The 10,329-nt window shown below is 40.3% G+C and overlaps 2 protein-coding genes across 2 annotated transcripts in view; one reads left to right on the top strand and one right to left on the bottom strand.

Moving 5' to 3' along the window:
* Positions 1–248: 248 nt before the first annotated feature.
* On the top strand, positions 249–2,643 carry CENPP (centromere protein P; the record flags this gene model as incomplete). The annotated part of the gene is given in 4 exon segments (XM_010291415.1): positions 249–328; positions 2,077–2,168; positions 2,469–2,602; positions 2,605–2,643. Coding segments are annotated over 4 exon segments (345 nt in total), but the record flags the coding sequence as incomplete, so codon positions are not given.
* Positions 2,644–5,360: 2,717 nt separating this feature from the next.
* The window catches only part of IPPK (inositol 1,3,4,5,6-pentakisphosphate 2-kinase), a 28,937-nt gene continuing 23,968 nt past the window's right edge, over positions 5,361–10,329 (bottom strand). The window contains exons 10-13 of the mRNA XM_010291414.1: positions 9,167–9,317; positions 7,561–7,663; positions 6,986–7,065; positions 5,361–5,956 (exon numbers count right to left, since the gene is read on the bottom strand). Coding sequence (XP_010289716.1) covers positions 5,731–5,956; positions 6,986–7,065; positions 7,561–7,663; positions 9,167–9,317 — 560 coding nt within the window. The 3' untranslated portion in view covers positions 5,361–5,730. The remainder of the gene's footprint in view (positions 5,957–6,985; positions 7,066–7,560; positions 7,664–9,166; positions 9,318–10,329) is intronic.

The raw sequence follows: 10,329 nt of genomic DNA, 5'->3' as shown, positions 1-10,329 counted from the left end.
CTGAGGTGACCAAATTTAAGTACCTCTTGATATCATGTGAGTGATACTTAAAACACCTCAAAAAAAACCCCCTCCAAACCATCAAAACTTAAACTGTGAATTTTAAACAGTTAGTATTGTTATCCTTAACTATTACAAATGCAAGCTACTAAAATCCATTGCGAGTGGAAAACACTAGCTAGAAACCACCTTGTCTGCTCTGATTTTTGTGACCTAATTTATACCCTTTTGAATCTGTTTATTCACAGGCAAAATACCCCAAGGTTGTGACCCTTCCAGAAGGGCTGCTGGGAGATTATATAATCCTAAGGAACCCCAAACTTTCTGGGTAAGCCAGTAACCAGGTTTCTTGATTTATCCAGATAGAGAGTTGTGAAAGGGACAGTGACAATCTATGGATAATAGGTCTGCTTGAACATTAAGTCACTCTTTGCTGTGTAAGGCCTCTAAACCCAGACATCAGACTATGTGCATTACAGTTTAGGGCTATAAACCACGTCAAAAACAGGAGGAGAAAAAAACCAAAGAAAACCAAAAATGTATGCACGGGCCACATGGATGTAGCCTTGTTAGAAAGTCAATCAACTGCATTGCTACTGTGTGTACCTACTCTTTTAAAAAGCTAGGAGGAAAAAAAATAAAGGGCTCTAGCAGGCCTTTCATTTGCATTTGAAGGAAAAAAAAAATCTCTTACTGTCTTGGTTTTGGAAGCTCATACTACAATGAAGAGTCAAAATTAAAAGCTTAGGAACGTGGGATGCACCCTCCCTCTCACACATCAGAACCCATGTCAGGTTCAGCTGGATTTGTTCCATCTTGGTTTTCTTTCTGCATTACATGACCAGGGGAGGACTGCTGCTGAGGCCAATGTCCATCTTATGTGACAGGGTGGGCCCCTGGCACCCCTCCCCTGTGAGATAAGGCAGTGTTTTCCACCCCTGGGCCCAACCATTAAAGAATGGAAAGAAAAATTGCAGTTACCATGCTACTGAAAGCAACTGTAGCTGTATTTTTCCATTGTTTTAGCAGGAAATCAGATCAGATATGAGAGGTGATCATTTGTTGTTATTACTCTGCCCCACATGCTGGATTTGTTTGGGCTCCCTGCTAGACATGTCCTGGCAGGTTGGGGTTTTTAAATCGAGAAAAATAAAATCCTTGAAGTTTCCTGTAAGACAGTATAATTATCACTGTCAGGAATTCTGTAAGGGCCAAGAAAAGTAACTATTTTGTGAAGGGATCAGACCATTCCCTTCTCCTATTACATCTTTGCTATAACATGCATTAATTTATATGGAAACAACTGGAAATAAAGCATAGCTCCCTCCATCAGATTTGTTTGTGGAACTAGCAAATAAACCATAATAGATAGTGCTGCCTCGGCACTGCAGTGCCAAATCGCCATGTGGAGCTAAAGGCTTTAAATCTGCATTGCTGAAATGAATTGTTGGTAGGCCATCGCCATTAGAAAATAAGCTGCTTTACTGTGCAGCTTCTCCTCATGTTGACTGGTGCCAAGTTCCATTACACATCATGAAAGACAAGAATCTAAAAATCATTTCAGTGGGTTGGGAGAAAATACACTTACTTGCATATTAATTTGTTTGCAAGATCCCAGAATGAGCTTGTGCACAAATCCTCAAAGGAGTTTTAACAGTGAAGTAGCAAAAGGCTGACAAATCTTACTTGAAGGAGACTTTTACGGTCGCAATTCTCAGCATTGTTTGAACAAAGGGAACTTTCTCCTCCCATTGACCTGGTTTCTCCTCCCATTGACCTGGTGCTGTGCCTGGAATTCCTTCAGCAAGGCATGCAAGGGAATACAAAACACGGTGAAGCAGATGGGACTGGGACGTTACAAAGCAGCAAATCTGTTGTGAATGTTGCTCTGGAAGTAATCCCTGTGTACTTGACTAGAAAGACTTCCCCCCTGCAGAAGCCAACTGTACCTGGAAATGAAGTAATAACGATTCCTTGTCAATAGATTTAAGGTTTCTTGAAAGGAGGTTCATGCTCGTTTAAAGACAGTTATGTCATTAACACGAGGCAACTAACTTTTCTCTGTGCGTGCTACAGGTTTGAACTAATGATTGTTTGGAAGATACACATAGATGAAGAAGGGAGAACTACACCTGTTCTGGACCTTCTGACTAAAGTACCAGAGCAAGGTAACATCATTCACTCCAGAGACCCCTTCTGAGCTTTCAAGTAGAATGACCCCTTTTTTGGCCAACATCGCTTTAGATAAAATGAAAATACATCTTACAGAGCCCAACCAGGCAAAGAAATCCCAGCTTAGCAAGCAGCTAAGCTTCACCTCATGTATAATTTAAAAGGGCTTACGAAAGAAGTATGTCATTGTCTTGACAGCAGGTAGCTGGTTTTATCCAAAAATGCTTGCTGACAGTGACTTTCAGTAATAGTGCAATTCTTTGAAAATAATGTTCGCTGTTCCTTCCTTCTTGCAGTCTTGGAGCTGAAGATGGCAACTATTGAAAATGCCCCCGCCCGCTTCCGAAGCATGCTGCTTCTGTTCGGGATCGAGACAGCAGTCGAGAATCTGATCAAAGTGGTTGGCTCAGAAAAATGAGTACCACAACGTGACTTGCAACAGGTAGCAATTTCCAAAGTAGTTTTAATTAAGATATTGTGTTACACAGTCTATAATTTTATTGAATATAAACATTAAGTTATTTTCCATTTAGAAACCATACTCATAAAACATGCTATCTGTACAATTATGGCACGTTATATATAAATTGTCATGACATGAAAATAAATACAGCCATTTAAATACAAAAATGCCAAATAAAATAGTTACATGTACAGAGTGATTTCATTATAAATTTATCTTTCTGAATCATTAATGTACCAGAGTGGTTTATCTTCTTAACATTTTCTAGATACCTGGAAAGTGTTAAAAGATCATGCACTGCCACAATCAAGTCCATAAAAATCCATTTCATTTCACAGCTCTGTAAAAGTACAGTGATTTTAAAATTACAAGAGAACAGTAAGAGACTCCTAGAACAAAGAGTTAAATAGCTTTCTCATTAAATTAGGGTGGAAGTAGACAATTTGAAGATTTCAAAGACATACTATGCTAAACAACAACAAAAAAAAAAAGGGCGGAGGGGCACAACTGTATGAAGTGACTTTTTTCCACAATGTGTGAAGTAGACATTAAACTAAACAGGAAAGGACCGTTACACTTCTGTCGAGATGGACGAGTTCACTACTGCTCACTGCAGTACTTCAATTTGATTTCCTACTTCTAGGGGAAAATTCTAGTAGGTAACACGTTACAAGAGCATCACATTTCATACATTCATCCCTGAAGAAACAAAACAGATTAGACAGATGTCTTGTAACCTTCCTTCCCTCAGATGGACCATTAGCTCATTTGAGAACCCTCAGCATCTTTCAGGAGAGCTCCTGCTCTGCACTTGCTACTGCAACCAAATGACCTCATCCAAACCAAACCTATACAATCGTCAGGGTAGGCAGCAACATTTGTTATTCCTGGAATCAAGGGGCCAAAACCACCACCTGTGGACTCTCAGGAAATGGTAAGAGGCTTCCTTTTCAAGTTCCTAGCTGCTCTAGCCATGCAAGCAGTACAACTGCCCGCTCCATTTATAAGTTAAGACAAAGTATTATATAGCAATGGTGAAACAGGTGGACAAATCAAGAACTAAAGCAACAGTATGTTTATAATATGATAAATTTAATAATGCGCTATTTGATCACTGAAATAGTCTCCTACTGTTCTGGCAGGTCAGGAAAAACTGATTGGGGTCCACAGCTGAGCAATGCCAGGGATTAAGTTTTGATGAACAGCAACTCTGTAATAAAATACCTTGTTAGGTATAAAGCAGACTAAGTTTGGAATCCAGCAGACAGGCAAAATTCGTTGCTACTTTATCCACTGACATGTTACTGGTTTAGCTAGGTTTGTGTAACCTGTAGATTATTCCATCTTTAGCTCCTCCTTGCACCAAAATGAAACTGCTTGCTCAGCACACACACTTCCATGTGCACACCAAGTGCATGTAATGTTACAGCATTAAAAACTGAAAGCTTTCCAGCTGTGGGATAGTCCTTCCTTCCCTCTCTTACCTAACAGTGGAAGATTTCTAGACTGAAAAATAGATCTCTCTCAACCCCTTCTTTCCAAAGAAAACCTGAGGGGATTACCACTGTCAGCTACCAGCTTATTGCACTGTCATCATGTCACACTGCAGCGAGAGCAGAAAGGCACGCGGTCGCCTGGAAGTGGAATACAAGAGACTGCTAACGTGGGTCACCACCCACAGCAAAGCTCTGCTGCTGTGGGAGCGGACTTCCTCCGGATTTTCTATTTCTTCCTTGAGTTGTGCCAACAAGATACAGGATTTTCCGGTTTTGCACTTTTTGAATTTCAGGTAAAATGGAACAACTCAAAACATCACATCAAGATCCCAATATAAACTTTTTTATATTATTTTGAAAGACACTAGCAGTAAGCGCACACTGTATCTAGGTAACAGCAGCTGACTGTAGCTTGAATAGCATCTCTCTGCACATTTCAAGGTGTGTAATCCTCATGCATATGGGAAAAGGGTCTGCAGATTTTATCGTGCTAGCCTCACTTTTGAATATATCCTCAGTTTCACTCAGGATCTTCCCTGAGGATGGCTTTTACTGCAACATCTGGCAAGACTTCAGCTGCACACATACCGATGTTTACAAAGTAAAGCCATTGTTACATTGCTGAAGTAGTGACAGAAGCTTAGCTCCAGCACGCACCATGAGACAGTGACGCCCTGCAGCTTCAGAAAATCAGACCCTGCCACCTTTTTCTGTGTTGCTTCACAGGAATGAGCCTGAAAGCAGCTGGTCATGCTAACGCAGCCTGAGGGGTATCGATGAAATAATGCCAACGTTTGACACAATCCAAAAGACCTGAAATAATCTGTAAAACTCAGAATATATTATTCTTAGAGCTCAATTTAAATTAGGTAAGAGTGAGCTGTGGTTTCACCTTCAATAGCAGCATATAATGTATAGAAAATAAGAGACCAGTATGTCAGACGACTTAAGCCCAGCTATCACATAAAATTCAAAGACGCTTACCTTTAACCCTTTTCAGCTCATTTCAGAAGCTTTAGGTAGATACAAGTGATCACAAAACTTCTAGAGGCAGTCTGGTGTTCTTAATCTCATGCATTAGTACTTAAAAGTGTCCTGCAGTAACACGGTAGTTACACAGATCAGTAACACTTGAGTAGCCACTTCTGCTGTATTTTCAGTGGACTTAATGTTAAACTTTTACATTGGGTTTTGAGCGAGGCGCAAAGCACAAGCTCCAAGGCAATTCTCTTGTTTGTTAGTAATTGGGCTTTCTATGTTAGTGCAATACTTCAGGAAACCTTTAACTCCGTGCTCTTTCAATTCTAAGGAAGTAGATTTTTAGTATTCATTTGATCTGTCCTCTAGTTCCAAGGTATGGCACATTATCTGTTCTGTCCTATTAAATACATTCATTAAGGTTATATAGCAAATGTGTGTTTTAGTGCTATTCCATGTCTTTGAAAAGGCATACCAATTAGAAATCATTTCTTAAAGCAAAAACATTCACAGCTGAAAAATGTACTGAACACAAATAGAAAAAAATCAATCACCATAATTGTATTCCATTAATCTTTCACTTTCTAATGTGTTCAAACAAAAATAACCTTAAGGAAACGGTTACACTTTGTGGAGAACTAATGTGCAGTCTTCGTTCTCCTTGAAGAGACTGGACATAACTGGGTCATCTTTGGCCTGTACGTTCTTCAAATAATAGTTTACTATCTTGCCATCAAGCTTGTACTGATGAGGAATGCTTTCATACGGTTTTAGATCGAGGTCCAGGACAGAAACAGAAAAGGTGAATCTTGATTTGGACGTTAGTACCACAGGTCTTTGCTCAGAGCTGGAAAACAAAAGCGTATCGTACATCTGAGTCACCGAAGCTAACATTTTTCATTTGTGTATCCCGAGTCCTCTTGCAAAAGTGACTCTAATGTTTACCTTAAAACTTTCATGGGAGCTTAAGAAAATAAACTTCAGCTAATGTAGCCTTTAGGAAACTAAAGCTCCAGCTTAACCAAGTGAAGTCTGAAGTGAACTTGCTGGCACCTCTTCCAGTCATTTTCCTTTCAGCTTCCACACAGCTTAAATCAAAACATCACTTTCAGTTACTGTGTCTTTGTGTGTAGTAGCTCCAGTCTGTTTCTAGCTGGTAAGCATACTAAGCAACAGCCTCATTAACTAGCAGACACAGCAAGAATCACTGCGCCTCCCACTTGGGTTCAAGGTAATACAAATTCTGTATCCAAAGGACGGAGGACTTAATACTACGTCAACCACTGCACAAATCATCTCCGTCGGGAACATTTTATTGAAGAACTGCAGGGCAAAAGCGCAGGGCAAAAGCAGAAAACAACATTCTCTAAAAATAACAAGGCTTTGGTAAAGCAAACTCCTCTCTCTAAGAGCAGTTGCTGACACAAGTCAAAATGGATAATATTATGGCAAAGCCTCCTGCCTTACAGTGATAGATGTCACCTCTTGATTATTGCCTTGTTTTTATTCTAATTAGGCAGCTGAAGGCAACTCATCTTGAGAAATCTCTAACACTAGGAAGCTAAAGCAGAAAAATTGCACCTAGTTAAAACCATACTGTACATCTACTATGAACAGTCAATTCAGATTTCAACAAGGGAGTAAATATAAAACCTTAACCCTTTTTATCAACTTAGCACTCTTTAGAAACAGATTATTTGTCCTTAAATGTCTTAAATCAGAACTCCACCTTATTAATATGCTCACAGCCAAATATTTGGACACCCCCCTCCAAAAAAACCCTACTTGTTTTAACAGTTACTTGAATTGACTGAACTGTGCAAATGCATCTTCAACCTGGAAATGAGGAGGGGTCACTCGCAAGCAGGTCTCTTACCATTCATCTTGTAGACAGGGTGAAAGGGCAATCATGATGGAGCAGTCTTTAGCAGTCATCGCTATTCTGTACTGCTGCACCTATACAACACAAAACCAACATGGATTTTCCATTAGATTTGTAGTTGCCTTCAGTAAAGCATACCCTGTTCTTTATGAAAGGCATTAGTATACTCAGTGTGTTAGTATGTTGGTATTTTAGGAGCTGGAAATTATCTCTGTAACAGATGGTTAGCAGGAACAAGTGGTTTTACAGCATCCTGTATAAGAATTGCACTTATTTCCTACAGATGCTTTTCTGGAAGGCCAAAAGAGCACCAGTTCACGCAAATGCTTCCTCAGACTAGAAAGGAAATAACCAGCTTTATTTTTCTCTCAAGAGCTGGTGCTAAACATGTTTGCTTTTAGCTGCTTCTGCTGTAAAGATACACCCTGGCACAATTAAGAACTTTAACCGTATAGACCTCTGACAAGCCAGTGGTGATGCTAACATGCTATCCATCTGTTTCTGATAGAGAGGGGTTTATTAAAATTGACAGACTAATTAAGCTTCAACAACACACACAGGAAAAGTACCTTTGTTAACGCAAATGCTACTGTCCCGTCATCTTCAGTTGAAAGATCTAGCAGCTTCTCATAAAACGCTTCATTGTAAGGTCCATCTATCTGTAATGTACTTCTAAATAAATTTTGAAAGAAGATTTACAGACAGACAACATGATTTTAGCGAGATCTTTCATCAGCAGTCCCAATACTCAGATTAGAACAAACCACCAATACCACCGATAAACATGGCAACAAGTTCATACTCAGAGATCTTAACACCATGACCTGACACTATTATTCTCGTGGAAGGGCTGACAGGAGGAGCAGGGAAAGGCAGGAAGCGGCAGCCATGTAACGAACCAACCCAAGCAGCCAGACTTCATCACATGCAGCACTTAAGATAGGCTGTTTAGGATTTGGTGTTTTGTTGTTTGTTTTGTTTTTTTTTTTTAAAGATGAATCATTCTTAGTCCACTGCCACCTGTGTATCACAACAGGAACAGTAATTTTTTGCAAATATGGGCAAGATTCACAACGTGTAAGTTTGCAGGAGCTCCCACAAGCCTTGCTGAAACTATCAGGGTGTATTCTCATCTGACCAGGCCCTGCTCTGCCCCAGCTTCATAACGTGCACTAACAAGGGGATGGTCTATTTGGACTCCTTCCTCCCTCTGTTAAATACTGAACGCCTGCTGAAAAGCGGAACCCATAAAAGCAGGGTTTGCAGCACACATTTTCAAATTATTTGTTTCATGTACAAACATACAAGTAAGCCACGCTGCAAGCGATTCAAGCAGAACGTAAGGCCAGTCCGTGCCCATAAGGTAACCCTTCAACCAGAGGGGAGCTGCAGGAGCCCCGGCAGCAGCGTCTGGCAAGTGAAGCCAGAGTGCCCTCATGCGAGCACCGGCTGGATTAACAGGCAAATCACAGCCCGAGAACGTCAGGCTTTTTAAAGCAATTATTACTACAATGAATAAAGCTTTTTTTTGAGAACAACATGTAGCAGCTTGCAACGCCCAGTATGTCTTCACCAGGCAAGAAATACCATAAGATAAAGACTCCTGTGCCTCAAGTCACAGTTGATCACTTGTGATGTAGGTTACAATCTGGAGCTTCCCCCAGTTACACAACAGCAGGTACTAGGCCATTATCCACTCACCCCTTCTCTGAGATCTGGCAGGCACAGGCTGGATTGCTGCTGGGTATCAAATCAGGGGTTTCAAAGGGCAGATTGCAGGTAGGCCAACAGAGACTCAAGAATGACTCTAAAAATGTCATTATTACTGCAGATGTAGTCCTAACTCTGCAGGTACTAAAGGCAGGAGAAACCAACCACTTTACCGTATCTTTCCTCAAATATACAACCTCCACTATTAAAGAGCAGCACATTTTCTCTCTTAACCCTGTTGTGAACTTCCCATACTCATTACTTACAAATTCACGTCAAAATGACTGACATCAAAACTTTTTAACAATAAAACTCATGTTTTGTGTTACCTGGCATTTCAAGTTAGAAATTCAGAACATGCAACACCATGAAGGAAGGTTGTATACAACATAACAAGAGAGACCGAATGGTTGTGTCTGCATAGCTGCTTAATCAGAACTGAAAAGAAAAGCCATCAAGTCTTACCTCTCTTCAGGAAATTCCTCTAAGTACTGTTCAACTCTACTGTACAAGGGATAGAGTCCTTCAATATCCAGCATGTCAAGCATCTGAGCCTGAAGGGTTTTATAAAGGAGACAACCCCTCGGTAAGCCAGAGCTTTCCAATTTATGTTTACCTAGAAGAAAATGTATTTTCAAAGAAGGCAGACACGAGTGTCATCTTTGCTTCATTTTGCCATTACATGTGCTTGTTCACAAAGGAAATCCAAATACTCCTTAGACCAATCACAGGGTGAGGGAAAACCAAAACCACTTCGGTTTCCAAACACCAGTGTACCAGGTGCATGCACTTAACCTCACACTGAAACAGCACATATCTGACTGCAGAATAAAACGCCTGGTATGCAACTCTATAAATTACCCAAAAAACCCCAACCCAAAACCACACACTTCCATTGCAATCTACTTGTTTTGAGTCTACAAGAGAAATTTTTCATTATGAGTTTGAAGCCACCACAGATTCACCTGCAGAAGTATGAACTGTTGGCAGAAAGTAGTTTAGCAGTCCACGTATTGAGTCCTTTTAATTACAGTATAAACAGATTTGTATTTGCTCTCATTTCTGTAAGACAGCCCCTTCTCCAACGCAATACAACAAAACCAACCAGCAATGAAAAAGGTCTTCCTCAAAAGCAGAGTAAGAAACATGCTGTTTATGCAATCTGGATAACTAGCAGCCTCCTGAATAATTAAGAGCTTTACATAACTTATGCACTGAGGAATTAACGTGATTTACAGGTTTCCAACTCACACTTCCCATTTCTTTTCCCTCCAGTATCCATACCTGTTTCTTTACCAGGAGTGGAGTAGAAAAGAAAATGAGCTATACCCTGGCTGGCGAGGGCTGACAGGAGGAGCAGGGAAAGGCAGGAAGCGGCAGCCATGTAACAAACCAACCCAAGCAGCCAGACTTCATCACATGCAGCACAAAAATTCCCCAGTCATTTGAAATACCTATGCTGGTTATTAGCTCAAACTACTGTTTTCTTCTGTTTTTCCTCTACCACTTTCTGAATTTATTTTTATCATGGCCATTAGGTACAGCACTAAAAGTGCTTGCTACAAGGTCATAGTAAAAGGAATTATCTAGGAGTTATGCAGCTCAGAACTAATTTTTAAAGGATGACT

Source organism: Phaethon lepturus, unplaced genomic scaffold, assembly GCF_000687285.1.
Source record: "Phaethon lepturus isolate BGI_N335 unplaced genomic scaffold, ASM68728v1 scaffold30967, whole genome shotgun sequence".
Classification (NCBI taxonomy): domain Eukaryota; kingdom Metazoa; phylum Chordata; class Aves; order Phaethontiformes; family Phaethontidae; genus Phaethon; species Phaethon lepturus.
The sequence above is the reverse complement of the archived record's forward strand: the minus strand, read 5'-3'. Positions and strand labels throughout refer to the sequence as shown.